Source organism: Glycine soja, chromosome 9, assembly GCF_004193775.1.
Source record: "Glycine soja cultivar W05 chromosome 9, ASM419377v2, whole genome shotgun sequence".
NCBI classification, from domain to species: domain Eukaryota; kingdom Viridiplantae; phylum Streptophyta; class Magnoliopsida; order Fabales; family Fabaceae; genus Glycine; species Glycine soja.
In genome coordinates this window covers 31,131,456-31,148,732 of record NC_041010.1, presented here as the reverse complement: position 1 = coordinate 31,148,732, position 17,277 = coordinate 31,131,456, and the positions used below count along the sequence as shown (strand labels likewise).

The following is a 17,277-nucleotide window of genomic DNA, read 5'->3' as shown; positions in this document are numbered from 1 at the left end:
TTTTATTGTATTTTTTAATAATTACTCAGTACTCATGTTTTAATATAGAACCAGTCTTTTTTTTAGGAGATATAAATATCTTTATAGTTCGATAATTTTAAATTCCTAGCAAAAACATCAAAATTATTTATTTTAAAAAATAAAGAACTAAATATTTTAATTTTAAAATAAAAAAGACATTTTAAATTATAGAGACAAAATTACAAGTTAGCCTATATAATTTAACATATAAATTCAAATTATATTACTGAATAAAATATTCAAGTAAATTATTACTATTTTTATTCAAAATGTTTTTCAAAGAAAATTATTTGAATAATAATATAATTATATAGTTTATTTAAGATTTTAAGAACAATAACCGTATAAATAAAAATATAATTATATAATTTAGTTAACGTTATATATTTTTCATAATTTATAAAAATAAATTTAAAGATTGTTTTTAAATTATGTGTAATTTTAATGAAATAATACATTTTCATTTAAATAAAATTAATATTATATCCTATTATTTTCTAATTTGTTATTGGTGTGTACCAAATATTAAATAAAATTAAATATTTACCATGTTCGTAATTAACTTTCACGCATATAAAATAAATATTTAAGATTTGAAGCCAAAATTATTTGTTAAGTGTTAACAGTTGGCAAAATGTTTATCATATATAGTCATAGTTTTTTGTTTTAGTTATCTCTAATCTAATCTAGCCGTCAAAAAATTCTAATTAATCTAACCGTTATTGTTGGAGATGTGTCAGGTTGTCCTTGTGAGCGGGAGAGAGAGAAGGAACATTCTAGAGCGCAAAACCCAACCGTCTCCTTGGAAAGTTCGCGATACCTTGCCGCGAAAACTCAAAAACCAAAACGACACCGTTTGTCCCACGCCACGCGTTTCATTCAAAAAAAGATAAAGAAAACAGAGTCCAGAGAGACGTAGAACAATCCAGAACCCGTTGTTGTACACCACTTGTTCTCATGCATTCCCATTCCTATATAAACCTCTCCTCCTTCTTTCTCTACCTACAACAACTTCGATTCTCTGCAATTCACTCTGTACAATTCTTCGTTCGTTCTCTGCAGTTATATCCTTTTTGAGCTTCAATGGCGGACGCTGAAACCTTCGCTTTCCAGGCTGAGATCAACCAACTTCTAAGTCTCATCATCAACACATTCTACAGCAACAAGGAGATTTTCTTGCGTGAACTCATCAGCAATGCTTCTGATGTAAGCCTCTTTTGTTATCACTCACTCACTCTTCGTAGTCCCTGTTTTTTTCTTTTTTTATGACTCGAATAAAAGTTCATCAGTTATATGGCACATGAAATCAATCGCGTGTTTTTAATGAATGTGGCTTTGGTTATACTATGTTGTTCGAACATTATTGTTTGGTTAGTTTGATTCTAGAACACTGAATTGATTTGGTCAGTTTAATTCTCACATGACCTTTGGAATAAAAAATTTATTAGGTGGTAGTTGCATTTTGGTTAGAGAAGAAGACAAAAATAGTAGCCTATTCTTAAAAATTGTGCCTTTCAAGTTAATCCTTGAAAGGCGCGATTTTTAAAAATTCAACAAGCTCTTCATTCTAACATGTTAAGTGTTAACTAATGTACTATCCGCCATTGTTCTTCATTCTAACGGTGTTTGGAATTGTTTTTGTTTGGCTAAATGTAGGCTTTGGATAAGATTCGATTCGAGAGCTTAACCGACAAGAGCAAGCTCGATGCTCAGCCAGAGCTCTTCATTCGTCTTGTGCCTGACAAGGATAACAAGACTCTTTCCATTATTGACAGCGGCATTGGAATGACCAAAGCAGGTAATTCTTCGTTACATTAATGAGCATGTGTTCGGAGTTTCGAAAATGTTGATTTGGAAGGAACATGTTTTAGGTTATGTTTCTCTAACGGTGTTGTGTTATTTGTAGATTTGGTGAACAACTTGGGTACCATTGCGAGGTCCGGGACCAAGGAGTTCATGGAGGCGTTGCAGGCCGGTGCTGATGTCAGCATGATAGGGCAGTTCGGTGTGGGGTTCTACTCTGCTTACCTTGTTGCAGAGAAGGTCATTGTTACCACCAAGCACAATGATGATGAACAGTACATTTGGGAGTCTCAGGCTGGTGGCTCTTTCACTGTTACTAGGGACACTGATGGCGAGCAACTCGGAAGGGGAACCAAGATCACCCTCTTCCTCAAGGAAGATCAGGTATAGTCTTGAATGTTAAGCTCAAAACTCAATTTGTTGTTTTGTGGAAAAATGGGTATTTTATGTTGAGAAATTTGAGTGTTTTTTTTTTTGTCCACCCATGTTTTGTTGTAAAATGAGCTTTCAATTCAAGTGGTTTATCTTATTTATTGGAATTTTGGTAACTTTTACTCGTCCCGTTATTACCATATTGAAAAATTGAACTTTTCTTTTTTACTAGACCCATTTTTGTGACCTTATTTTGCTGTTTTTTATAATAAAAAAATGATCCATAGTATTTTGTTGAAAATTCTGTTTTGCGGAAAAACCTGTTTTTGTACTTGACCCATGTCCATGTCGTTATTTAGTTGGGAGAATTGGGAGAAAAAGAACATTTTAGCTTTTCACTTGATCCATTTTGTTATTTTTGTGAGAATGGACTTTTTTTCTTTTTTAGTTTGTATCAAACTTCTCCTTGATTAATAATATTATGTCTTGGATTGTGAACAGTTGGAGTACTTGGAGGAGAGGAGAATCAAGGATCTTGTGAAGAAGCACTCTGAATTCATTAGTTATCCTATTTACCTTTGGACTGAGAAGACAACCGAGAAAGAGATCAGCGATGATGAAGATGATGAACCCAAGAAGGAGGAAGAAGGAGACATTGAGGATGTTGACGAGGAGAAGGAGAAGGATTCCAAGAAAAAGAAGAAGATCAAGGAGGTGTCTCATGAGTGGCAACTCATCAACAAGCAGAAACCAATTTGGCTGCGAAAGCCAGAAGAGATCACCAAGGATGAATACGCTTCTTTCTACAAGAGCCTCACCAATGACTGGGAAGAGCACTTGGCTGTGAAGCATTTCTCTGTGGAGGGCCAGCTTGAGTTCAAGGCCATCCTCTTTGTCCCGAAGAGGGCACCCTTTGATTTGTTTGACACCAGGAAGAAGATGAACAACATCAAGCTTTATGTCAGGAGGGTGTTTATAATGGACAATTGTGAGGAGCTCATTCCTGAGTACCTTGGATTTGTGAAAGGTGTTGTTGACTCCGATGACTTGCCGCTCAACATCTCTCGTGAGATGCTGCAACAAAACAAGATCCTGAAGGTGATCAGGAAGAATCTCGTGAAGAAGTGCATTGAGATGTTCAATGAAATTGCGGAGAACAAGGAAGATTACAACAAGTTCTATGATGCTTTTTCGAAGAATTTGAAGTTGGGTATCCACGAGGATAGTCAGAACAGGTCCAAGTTGGCTGATTTGCTCAGATACCACTCGACAAAGAGCGGAGATGAAATGACAAGCTTGAAGGACTACGTTACACGGATGAAGGAGGGTCAGAAGGACATTTACTACATCACAGGAGAGAGCAAGAAGGCAGTGGAGAACTCTCCCTTCTTGGAGAGACTCAAGAAGAAGGGCTATGAAGTTCTTTTCATGGTGGATGCAATTGATGAATATGCTGTTGGACAACTCAAGGAGTACGATGGCAAGAAATTGGTTTCAGCTACAAAGGAAGGGTTGAAGCTAGATGATGAGACTGAGGAAGAGAAAAAGAAGAAAGAGGAGAAGAAGAAGTCATTTGATGAACTCTGCAAGGTCATCAAGGACATTCTGGGAGACAAAGTGGAGAAGGTTGTTGTCTCTGACAGAATTGTTGATTCCCCTTGCTGTTTGGTGACTGGTGAATATGGATGGAGTGCAAACATGGAGAGGATCATGAAGGCACAGGCTCTGAGAGACAGCAGCATGAGTGGCTACATGTCTAGCAAGAAGACGATGGAGATCAACCCTGACAATGGTATCATGGAGGAGTTGAGGAAGAGGGCTGAAGCTGATAAGAATGACAAGTCTGTTAAGGACCTTGTGTTGCTTCTCTTTGAGACTGCCCTTTTGACTTCAGGTTTCAGCCTTGATGATCCCAACACATTTGCTTCGAGGATACACAGGATGTTGAAGCTGGGACTTAGCATCGATGAGGATGACAATGGCGGAGATGATGTTGATATGCCCCCGTTGGAAGAGGACGGTGCTGAGGAGAGCAAGATGGAGGAAGTGGACTAAATGCCAAAGGTGTTGTGTTAATGAATTGTGGATCGTACGATTTAGTCTGTTAAATGGTACAGGATGCATAAGTCTTTATCTTCCTTGTTTTGTTTTTTGAAATATATTGGGTTTTCTTTTTAACTTTTGTGATGTGAAAATGTGTCTGTGTATTGCATCTACCTATTTTGTCAGTGATCGTTATGAATATACATCATTGAAAAAGAGCAAGTGTTTTCTACCTCTGACTTTGCCTCGTATACCTTCTTTCTAAGGAATGTAGTCAATGCGCTTCTACGAATGCAAATATAAAAATGCAACGAATTTATGCTATGTAGTCAATGCACTTCTATCGCAAATATAATTTATTGCTATGTTGCACCGAATTTATGCAATGATACTATATTAAAGCCAAATTCAATATTCGACTGAGAAAGTAAAACAGAGAGTATAAAAGAAGAGTGGAGTTTTTGCTCACTGCTGCAATTGAATATAGTTGAACCTACTATCCAATACCGCAGTTATTTAGATACTTGTAAAGCCAACTAACTACTGCTGAAGTAATACTAAAGAACTGAAAAAAAAAAAAAAAAAACCTTCAGAATCCAAGACGGCTTTCTAACAAATGTAGTTTACAAGAATCAGGTTAGAGACTTATGAGTTAACGGGCTAGCTTAAAAATTTCGACATCTCCAGGATTATTACTTTTAATTCCCAATGATCGGATTCAATAAAACTCCTAAATGCTCCATTACCGCCAATCCTATAATTGTGTTTGAATAGAGGCATTTAAAAATTTCGAGAAATTTGAAATACAACGAAATTTAATTCTTCAACTGAGTTCCACTTGGGAAAACTTCTAAATATATTTATTTCTTTATCAATAGATTCTTATCGATCATAAATTATTATTACAAATATGCTCAAGAAAGCTAAAGCTAATTTCACCGTTTTTTTATAAATCACCGGTTATTAAAACAACTCTTAACTAAAAGAAAAACTGAAAAAAGTGCACCAATCTCAGTTGTTCATCAAGGTTAGTAGCTTATGTTCTTAACTCGTTATGATTGATTCATTTCCATATCCAGTGCCCATAACATTTTTAAGCTGGGTATATATTCAATAAGATTCCACAGACAAGGAATATAATATTCTTGCTTCCAACTGTTAGATGTTTGTCTGAATTTAATACACAAATTTAGGTACAGACCTACACAAAAATAGAATATAATATTCTTGCTACCAAATATTTTGATTTTTGGTGAATTTTAATACACAATTATTAGGTTCTGTACAGACCTACACAGAACTAGGAAGTAATTATACAATCTCACATTATTATTTTCTTTTTAATAGTAGATTCATATATACACGGTATCATAATAAATTATTCAAATTAAATGATTTGCATAGCTAAGATGACGAGCAACAGCAGTAAAATCTAGAGCAGAATAAAAATTAGCTGTGACTCGAGCGTCTTCAGTTTGTTGTTGCCTTGACATGACCATCAGTATCTTTATCACATAATCGAAAATAATAGCACCCTGACTGCATCCAATTGGTGGAAAATGAAGCCATTTTCTGCCTCCATCCCATTAGCACTCTTCAACTGCTCTCGTGCATGGGTCTATCTATCCGCGTTGATAGTTATTATCTCTCTCTGGTTCAACCTCATATGATGAAAGCAGCTTTCTCTGTATGAATTATGATGCATGTACATTAATAAAGAGGATGACCTCATATATCAAGTTCCTTCTTTCCTCTAAAAGATTCAATTGGGATTGTCTTTTCAGCTTATTAACTCCACAAGCCATGCTAGTCACAGATTTTTTAAACACCAATATACCATCTGAACATACAGTTTTGTGAAATGTGTCTGTTTGTTTTGTTTTAAACAGTAATGATAGCAAACAAATGCATCCATCAAACAAAAGAAGCATTGAAGTCAAAACCTTCATATGTAATAGAAAATACAAGATTCAGTTGAAGTATGGAGGGAAAAAAATGTGCTGAGTTTGAGTTAAATGATGATTAATAATAGCCTCCGAGTTTGATGTTTCTTGATGGAGCTAAGCTCAAGGACAAAATGAATAAAAGGACATTGGTAGTAGGATGAGAAATGAAATGCTATAGACATGGCACTAGACAATGGCATGCCATGTATCTTACACCAGGCCAACAAACATAAAAAACATTGGAATTAACACGCAACTGCTATTGATAAAAAAAAATTTCTCTGGCTGATGATAATTGTTTCTAAATTCTCTTTTGTTTCCTTTGCTGAGATGATAAAAAGAAATCCACTAATAGGAGAGAAGAAGAAAAATATATAGGATACAGGATAACATGTCTTGCAACAGAAGCAACCATGAAAATCTTACTCCAAATGATATGGGCAGTAAAAACTGAAACAAGATAACACTTTACCAAAATGAACTCTAATGGTGCTTATACAGGGCAGGCAATTACTCAGCATGACATGCTAGATATTTATAGCAATCTAAAGGTCAGAGCATGAATACTTACATGATGCTCAAAATCTGGGCTAGTTAAATTGATGGACAGGTTTCTCATTAACAGTAGCACCTAAAAACAGACAAGGACATACATTTGTAAGTACTTTTGGACGAGCGTAAAGTCATTTATACAATTGTAGTAGACATAACTCAATAATAAGTCAGGTTCAAATCAAGCTTTAATGTCAACCTAAGGAGTAGCCATCAATGGCTTGATGCATATTAAAAACCAATTTGCTACAAAGTATCTATAACAGAATCCAATCTAGCTGAACAGAACAGCAAATATTGGAGTGAAAGAACAGATACATACCGTCTCAACATCTATACGGTCCATCTTTTTTAGTTTCTGCAGATGCTCAGTTGCATTTGGGTCAAACAAACTGCCAATGAAGCCGTATACCTCAGTAAAATCTGGAAGAACTGCACTAAGAAAAAGAACATTAAACTACTAATTAAAATATCAAGACAACAATAAATATAAAAAATCTTTAATACTTAAAAAAGGAAACTTCATCACAAGAAAAAAAAGATGATTTTTTATAAGGAATTTTGTAAGTGGGTCAAAGTGGGAGTTTGTAGAAAGCTACTCAAACAACTTTCAGGACATGATGAATACGGGAGGAAATGAGTCACAAAAAGATTACACTCGACCTTTTCATCCGTAAAGCACATAAATTTTAAAATGATATGTCTGGGACAGGATTCCATCAAATGCAAAAAATAAATTGAAGGTACCAAACATATCAGCAATATACAAAAATTTTCAGCATTATTTATAGAGTACAGTTGAATTCGAATAAAAGCTGACAGCCTATAATTTTCAGCAAGTCAGTTATATCAAAGTTCAAGTGAAAATTTTGGTGCATAAGACAATCATATCAACATCAATGTCCAAGATTGAAAATCAAGTTACTTCAACCCCACATAGTGTAGTTTTTTTTTTTTTTTGATATACAACTGGAGTAAAGTACACACTGAGCACAAAGTATATTCATAACAACACTCAGTAAACTTGTCATGCATGCATGTAACTATCAAAGAAAATCAACATGAACTATTAAGGAAAACCACTAAAACCTTGCCTCTCAATGGATGGATTTTATTCCCTTGACCATTAGATTCACCAACCGGCCGCACTTTAGGAGTACTTTCACCGCTACTACAAGGATTATTCACTTTTTTCACTGCAATAAACATATAATGTTGCAAACACAAGAAAGTAGTTAGTATCTTTTAATTTTTTGGCAACAAGTATCTTCAATAAACTATGTCTACTTTTCATTAACAAAATTCCAGGATCACTATAAGCAAAATTTAAGGTAAAGAAAATTGTAGCATTTGATACCAGGAGATAAATTGACAGTTTGCAAGGTGTTGTTTGACCAGGATGATGACACGGTGTTCATAATAGGAGTTTTAAGCATTGGTGGGGCATCATTCTTTGAGATGTATCCAGGTTCAAGCAAAGCAGATGAAGACTGAAAACGTCCGGATACTTGTGAGAGTACAGGAGCTGCCAGATATCAATTATAAAATATCAGATATAAATGCACTTAAATTGACTAAAAAAGAAATGGTGAAAGATTATGACCATTTTTGGAAGCTTTTTGAGGATATGGATGGGCAGCTTTTCTTTTAGGCCTGGGTGGTGGAAGATGTTCACTTGTCCCACTCTTCTGAACTTTTAGAAAGTATTTCTGTGCATGACTACGTATCTACAAAGTGAGTAGAAATTATCATTAGTCCTTAAACTAGATTACAGTGTGTTGGGGTGAGGAATTGAAAGAGGCATTCAATTTTTAAGTGGATTTAAAATTCCACATATCAAAATGACTTATTTTCATGTCAGAAGCAAAACCATTCCTTACTCTGTACCTAACAGAGTAACTGTATAAAATTTTAGTGCAGTTGGTTCTTTATAAAAACTTTTGTGATGCTTTGCCCGTGTTCTGCTCTCACATGCGGAAGCATGCTAAAGATTACAAAAACCATTCCTGGATCTGCATCTAACACCTAAGCTTTTAGTATAGTTGGTTGGTCAATTTTTTTTCAGAGAATAACAAAGTATGATATAAATGATGGTTACAAACATCTAATAATAATTTAATAATAAAGGATTAAAAATAAAATGTTGTATATATTAACCTAGATCCCAAAGTGACTGCAATAAGAGAGAAAGTACCCATAGTATTAATATTTAAGCCTAACATTTATGGAACAAACAATTTGTTTGACAAGAGCTCTACAATAAAGTAGCAGAAAGCACAATAACATCACAATGCAACAGCTTGCATTGTATAGAATGAACATGAAACTCATGTTATATACCTCAAATTTTAAATTGAAGCACCTTGCCTAAAAAAAACTAGCAGTGGGCTAAAATGGGTATTATCCTATTAGGTTTATTTTTTCCTTATAAAAGATACAACCTTTTTATTAAATGGACGAGGGAATCAACAAATCATCCCTACTAGAGCAGCAGAGCACAATAAGCCAGTGAGAAAGATATGGCGACTCAAGGAGAATGTGGTTGAATGACACATCATTTCTTTTTGGGGGGTGGGGGCATAAGACCTATTGGCATTTCATTTCCAGCAAGATATAGTTCCACCGGCAAAATTTGAAAACTACATGACCAATTAATTGATTAACCACATTCAGACATCATGGATTTCCTCCTACCAGATGATAGCTGAACTGATTTTAATTAGTGAATACCCCTTTTCTTGCCATGGCTCTGTTGACTTCCCTCCCAAAACATCAAGAACAAAAACAATTTTAACAAGAAAATGAGAGAATGGATACTTTCAAGGAGCAGACTAAAATGAAATATCTAGACTTAAATTGAGAAATACTAAAGATAATTCTGCACTTCAGGCAAAGAAAGTTTTTTTGTTCAATTAGAATTACCTGTATAACACTCTTTGATCCAACAAATGCTTCAATCTTTTTCCAGTCACGGTCAAACCTGAAAAAAGAAATGAAGGAACAAAACAATGTGAGGATAGTGGCAAATAGAGACCCCAAGGTCAAGAAAGGGGAGAAACAAACACTAGCTTTAATTTGAAACACCAGATTCCTTGTAAGGGAAAGGAATTGAGTCTTGACCTCTCATTCTCAATGAAGCTCTCCACCATAATAATGTAATGATTTACAACATTCTCAAGTTATTACCAAAATTTAAAATGAAAAGCATGATACTTTTAAGAGTATTTTGGTTAAAGAAAAATGCCCACATTTCCAAGGGTGTTTCTCAACCTTTAAATTTTTTGTTGTTAATTTTGTATATGGTTTTCTCACTGGTGACCTAATAGATGTTTCAAGGGAAGTTCTATTACTGAAAGAGTGGAAGGCAAAAGGCTTACATAGCTTTGCATTTTTAGTCACTTTGGCTCACTAGCTCCTCCCTTTTTTTTAAAAAAAAAAGTGGAGTTCTTGTCTTTCACCTATATATTTCCTATTTCTAATTACTATAATATTTTCTTCTACAGAGAGAGGTAATAACGTTCCTAATATGATCATATAAAATTAAACTAAGAGGAATCTACACTAACCTGGCTTTAGGTCATTCACCAAAAAAAAACTGGCTTTAGGTCATTGTGTCGTATCATGAACAAATAATATGTTTACCATGATCCTACAATCCCATGGAGAGAAACATATTGTCAAAATATAGGCATTATTGGTGTAGGAAATCTTCTTAACATACTAAATGCTCTTTAGATTAATTATTCCAATTATTGTTTTCATTTTTCCGCTCTATTTTCTTTTTCCAGTTGTGATTGCCAATGTCTCTGGGCCTATATGCACCTATTCTTTCCAATTTATTGACCATTGTAAGGAAAAAGAAGTTTTTCATTGTGGAAGGATGAGAATGAAAATAGTAAATAGTTCAAACAGCTTAATCCAATTAGTCCAGCTGGTCCGTATTTGGGAGTCAGGTCTGGTCAGAAGGGAAGCAAAAAGCCGTCTTTGACTGGTTAAACCCAACCATAATTGTAATCGAAGCAATCAAAGGATTACAATATATGTGGAATAGAATTTACCAGTTGAATCAACCTTAATTTTTAGTGCAATTCTAGTTCTACTGTTCTAGTATTAAAACTATTGAGCATTGTCCTAATGTCCCCAATCCCCATTCTCTCTCCTTGATAATGGACATTCCAACCTTGTTTAAGAATTAAGATCCTCGCTCTACCACTTATCTAATTGATACCTCAAATTCAACTCCTTCAACGTGGCTTGTATGCCAGACAGGGTTTGAACCAATAGTGATAATTTGACACCATAAAGAAGAAATAAATAATATCAATTCCAGCATCTAACCAAAAAAATTTCAAAAAGAATAAGAAACTGGCTCTCAATCAAGATCATTTCTGATATTCTCTCTTTCACAATCTTCATCATTTCTAAGTCCTAACAAGAAACCATGCTAAAATTAGCAATGGGACACTTATGAGCCAGTTCGGTTTTAAAAAATGTATTCTTTTCATTTCATTATTTAACTAATGACTACCAAAGTGCTACTTGTTTTCACGTTGTTTTCTATTTTTCTCCTAATTTCACTAATAATTTTTTTTTATTTCCAAACATGCGTGCATAAAATCATTGAAAATGGAAAGCAAAAAAAAAAAAAAAAACGTAACATTATAGCTAAACACAAAAACTACAAACATAAAACATTTATCACACCAAGCACGCCCTCAATTCCCCATTGCTTTGACCACGTCAACTCAGCATAAAAAATCAAATTTACCCTATCCATTCACCATTTCCATTCCAACACATTCACCCTCATAAAACATCAACCCCAATTCCACCCCCACCAAACCTATCCCCCAAACCCTAAATCCCCCACTCTCGCACACAATTCAGCTCATGCAACTCACAGAACCGTCACCGAGTACTAAAATTCAACTAACCAATGCTTCAACCGAACTCCTAACCTCAATTACCGAATTTTCATAAGCAAACAAAAATTAAAAGATAAATTAAAAAAAAAAAAGGAGCGAACATGATTACAGTTGAATTGCTTCGAGGAACTTGTCGTGTTCGGGTTCGGTCCAGTTCTCCCTTGACTTTGTGATGGTGTAGGGCTTGCGGATCTTCTTGGCGGCGTCCTCCGACGAGTTCGCGGCGGCGGCAGCGGCGGAGACGGAAGCGAAGGGAGGCTTCCCCGGAAGAGCCATGCCACCACTAGGATCCAAGTAGAATCCCTCGGGCGGGTTCGGGTTTTTGGATACCATTTTCAAAGATTTTAGAGAGAGAGTTAAATGCGGGATTTGTGGCGAAACGTATGGCAAATTTATGTAAGAACAAATGTTAGGTGCACTGGTGCGGCACTGATGCTTTTATTTATGAAGAGAAATATTATTAAATATTAAAAATTAAAAATATAGTAGTACATAGTACACTTAATACAACACTTTAAAATATGAGTTTAATTTGTATTTGTCGTCAATTTAAAAAAAACACTACACTGCAAAATCAACAAATCAATTAGATACGAAGGTATATTCTTAAAATAATTATTTAATAGACATTAAATTTATTATATATGATAATTTTATAATTAGATAATAATGTAAAATAATTTTTATACTACAAACACATATTTATATCAACTACTATAGCTTCGTTCTTTTTTATTTGTTTAATTTTTTAGAAAATATTTTATTTATTTATCATTTGCAAAGTTTAAGATTACATTAATTGTTTTTATATCAAGTATATCTTTACTTATCTCTTATTTTTTTAATTAATTATGTAAAATCGAAAGAGAAAAAAAAAGTAAGAAATTCTGGAACTATTTTATTATAATTGAGAAAAATTAGTGTATTTCTTGATTTTTATATAATAACCTTAAAAATGAGTTTGGTTGTATGAATGTAAAGGAATGAATGAGAATTGAGAAGAAATATTTAAATTAAAGTTATGTGGTAGAGATGTGAAATCTACGTTAATTTTTTAATATTTTCCTTCAATTTTCTTTCAATTTCATGCATTCATAGGAGTCATAAAAAAACAGATAAAAAGGAACAAATAGAGTATAAAATATAAGTATTAAAATTTATAAGATGACATGAGTTTAATGTATGTATGTTTTTCAAGTAATACATATTCCTATGCATGTTGAGGCCAATTCATATCTCTTGCATGAGTTGTGTCATTGACCTCAAAGAACATTAAGGTGATGAAACAAATACATTTTTAATGATGTCTGTGTCTACCTTGCGTAAGTAAAACAGCTTAGGCAGAGTCCGAAAGTTTTATCAACAGTCTAATTTACTAATAAAAAATGAATGAATGAGATTGGTTATCTATTTTTGTTCTTTTTACTTTATTTTTCTTCTTTTCCATTATATTGTTTTACCTTTTTCTCTTTCCCCTCTTCTCTACCAAAATGATAGATCTGGTTTACTCCTTCCTCGCCATTGTAGACCACAACCTCTCTTTCACCACCACCGTCGCAACCCAACACTCACTTCAACATGCAAAACCAAGTTAAATAACTCTTCGTTGGTCATCACTACTTTGGCCATCTATGGGAGCAAGAGAGAGAAGGTGGCCATGCAAAGTTTGTCATTTATTTAACTAAAACACCCCGTGCAACATGCAAAACCTAGATACATGACCTTACACATCCACCACTTATATGTAAAATTTGTCATCTATTTAACTGAAACATCAATTTTAATAGGAAAATAACATAAGAAAATCTTTAAAAATTATTTTTTCTTAATAAACATTGTCTAATTTTTTAAAAAAGTTATATTTTGTTTAATTAAAATTTTTCAAATAACTTCTTCAACACTTTCAACTAACCATTACATTTAAAATTCTTTGATGCCTATGTATAACTTACACTAATAGTTCATGAAAATAACTTTTGTTGTTTAATTTTTTTTATATGTTTGATTCTTTCACTTTGATCGCATGGATCATATATCACCCATCTCACTTACACCTCTTTTATTTTTAAATTTTTTTCACTCTACATTCCAAAGGTGGTCAACAAAATGAAAAATAACATTTGTTTCATGTGCTACCAACAGGTCATCATGTCCTCTAATATCCAACTCTTAAAAGAATGATGTGAAAATGGCAAAGAATGAAAAAATAGGAAAATATAAAAGAGTACATAAAGAAATGATTGTAATACTTTTATTTATCTTCCTTTTGTGATTCTCAAGTTTTTGTAACTATCATTTTATGATCATGTTATTCTATAAAATAGATTAATTAATGAATTAATAAATATAATATTCTACAAAAAAATAATAGCATATAAGATAATAATTTGATTTGGATAGAAGATATTGTTTAGAGCATTTATAGAATCTTGTTAGTAATGTCTGAATTTAGCAGTTAACTATTGTTATGTAATCACTCATAAATTAATTTTTCGTTTATAGTATAATTTAAATGATAAAATTGGTAAAAAGAAGGTGAAAAGTATGAAAAATAAAGAATAAAATTGAGAAAATATGATAATGAATATACTAATAATTTACATACAATATGAGACTTAATTAAAAAATTAAAAATATTTTCAATGACCCAAATGACAATACATAATTGAATTCATGGACCAAAATTATAATAAATGATTAAACTTATAAACTAAAATGACATTAAAATGTTAAATTTAGTGCCTAAATTAAAAAATTTAACCATTTTTTAAACTAACAAATTAGTTCGTCTAGAATATAATGAGAAATTATTCTCACTGGATAAGCAACAGACTGTCTTGCACTTCCAGGTACCTCCTATTTTCATTTAACAATCAACTTAAGGTTTCTGATTCGGTTGATTTGTCCAATGACGCAAATTAATTTTGATAACATTGATTTAATTTCTAATTTAAGAAGTTATGTTGACAATTTTATTATTAATAATAAATTTTAATCAGTAAAAAAGGTTAAAAAGTGTATCAACAGTTCTATTATTAATTATTGTCTTTGTATAATCATTTAAAGAATAATTTTGAACCTTTATATAGTGTTTTCTTAAAAATCACGTTATTTATTAGATAAAAATACTAAATACGTTTTACGTTTTCAACACATTAAATAATTTTTATTTGTCGTCTATGCCTTCTTTATTATGTAACGTCAGTATGGTGGAAATTTCTTCAACCGTGTTTCCACAGGATTTTTAGTTCTCGCGGGAGGTTTTTCCCATTTTTTCCATAAAAAAATATTTAATAATTTTTATAAAATATTAAAATAAATTATTGATTTTTTTAAATCAAAATATAAAACATCACTAGGAACTTAAGGATTCTACTAATGGAGGGTCTTAAATAAAAGACACTAATCAAGAAATTCATAAATATTTTTTTTATTAAAAAACATAGCATACATATTGAAAATCAGTATCAGGTATCTTATACTCTCGTCGTTTAATCATAAAAAAAATATATTCTCGTCATTTTATATTTTTATATGTCTACTCTTAAAAATATTTCATTTTGTCAATCTGTTCATTTATAAATGCAATATAATATTAATTATTATTTTATACTTGCATTTTTATCTTCACTCAATATCTAAATGTTCTATACACTTATTGTAAATATAGATAAATAATAAAAAATATATTAAAATAAAAGCAAATAATATAAACAATGACATTAATTTTATTCTTCAATTTATGTATTATACTCCTAAATAAATAGAAAAAAAACTGAAATAATAACAACTTTTTATAAATCAATTATGCTTAATTATTTAACTAATATTATATGAACAATTCTTAGTATTTTGCATATATATGTATGAAGAAAAAGCATTTTGCATGTATTACTAAAATTTTATATATTTTAAGAAAATCATATAAAATATTTATTTTTAATAATTTTTTATCATGTTGTTTATACGGATTATCTATCTACTACTTGAATACAAGAAAATTGAGTCTACTACCGCCAAGACCAACAACTTATTTTAATTTTAATATTTATATAAATTAAATATTTATTTAGCATCTCTAAAAATGGGATCTTGAACTGTCATCCACCTTGATCGTGTTGATGGCCATCATTGATTAGTTACTGGATAATATATTATAATGTTAGAGTTAGTAATTATCATGAAAATAACTATGTTTTTGGAAGGTGATTTTATCCAAACTTATTCAAGAAGGCTTGGTAACTGTAATTAATGTTTTGGTAGCTGAATTATGGGCCATTTGGTATGGTATGAGGATGGCTTCGGACAATGGAATTCAACACTTGAGGGTGGAATCGGATTCTGTTGATGCAGTGAAAGCGATTAATGAAGCTTTGGTTCGGCATGACCATTTTCACGAGCTGTGCAAAGAGATTTGCAAGATCAGAGATGAATTTTTAATTTGAATTGTATTCTTGTGAATGAATGCAGTGAATCAAACCAGCTGGCTGACAGTTTTTCCAAGCATGGTCTTTCTTTTAGTACGGATTGTATTTTCTTCTCTTCCTTTCCTGCTTTTGCTTTAAACTCCATTATGAACGATAATATTGTAAACAATTTGCAATTCATAATCTACTAGTTCTTGGGTCTAGGGTTTCTTGCCCAGCCAATATATATATATATATATATATATATAAATAAATAAAGAGATTCACTTATTTTAAGAATAATTCTTTTAGAGTTATTTTTTATGTTCGTCTCATTTTTTTAAGATTTAATAATTATAATAAATAATTAACTTTAAGTATTAGATATAAGAAAAATGAATAATAAAAATAAAAAATAACTCTATGAAATAAGTAAATCTCCTCTCTCTATATATATATTTCATTATAATAACCACCGTCAATATACACTTCCATAAATTACACTTCCATAAATTATGATATGACTAAGAATAGTTCATTATTCAATATTATTAAAAAATCATTTTTTAATATATAATTATTATATCATAATTATAATAACTTTAAAGGATATAAAAATAATATTTCATTGAATAAAAATTTAAGGATGAACCATTAGCTAGTAAAGGCTATTATTATAATCTTAATAATTTGTGTTTAGAATTATATCATTACATGCATGTCTTTTAACATATTTCCATACATATAATGATATTTAATTAAATTCATATTTATTTATTTATATGTGAAAATATTATGCGTTGTTATATAATCATTCAATTTTTATTGATTTTTAAAATAATTTAAATAATAATTTATAATTAAATGATAATATAAAATTATTTTAGATTCTCAATATACATTAAACTCAATCTATATATGATTATTTCAGTTTAAGTTTGTAACAAATAATATAAATGATATATATACTATTTGTACAGTGTTATCATATATACTATTACAACAAAAAAAATTATCATTGATTGACACAGTGTCCATATTAATCGCACTTTACTTCGCTTCGTGTCATAACAAATTCCGCTTAGCACAAACATCAAAAGATCAAAAACAAAGTAGTAATACCTTCTTATTCTCTCCTTCAGGGTGATCCGAACAAATTTGAAAGTTTGAATGTATTTTTCATTACTTCCTTTCTCCATTCAAACACTC

At 31.6% G+C, this 17,277-nt stretch overlaps 1 protein-coding gene and 1 pseudogene across 1 annotated transcript; one reads left to right on the top strand and one right to left on the bottom strand.

Moving 5' to 3' along the window:
* Positions 1 to 1,013: 1,013 nt before the first annotated feature.
* LOC114368028 (heat shock protein 83) lies at positions 1,014 to 4,475 on the top strand. Its single transcript, XM_028325360.1, has 4 exons — positions 1,014 to 1,227; positions 1,678 to 1,819; positions 1,928 to 2,208; positions 2,698 to 4,475. Exons 1-4 carry the CDS (start codon positions 1,105 to 1,107, stop codon positions 4,249 to 4,251), a joined length of 2,100 nt encoding a protein of 699 aa, XP_028181161.1. The 5' UTR covers positions 1,014 to 1,104; the 3' UTR covers positions 4,252 to 4,475.
* Positions 4,476 to 5,365: 890 nt separating this feature from the next.
* On the bottom strand, positions 5,366 to 12,077 carry LOC114368029 (annotated as a pseudogene).
* Positions 12,078 to 17,277: the final 5,200 nt, after the last annotated feature.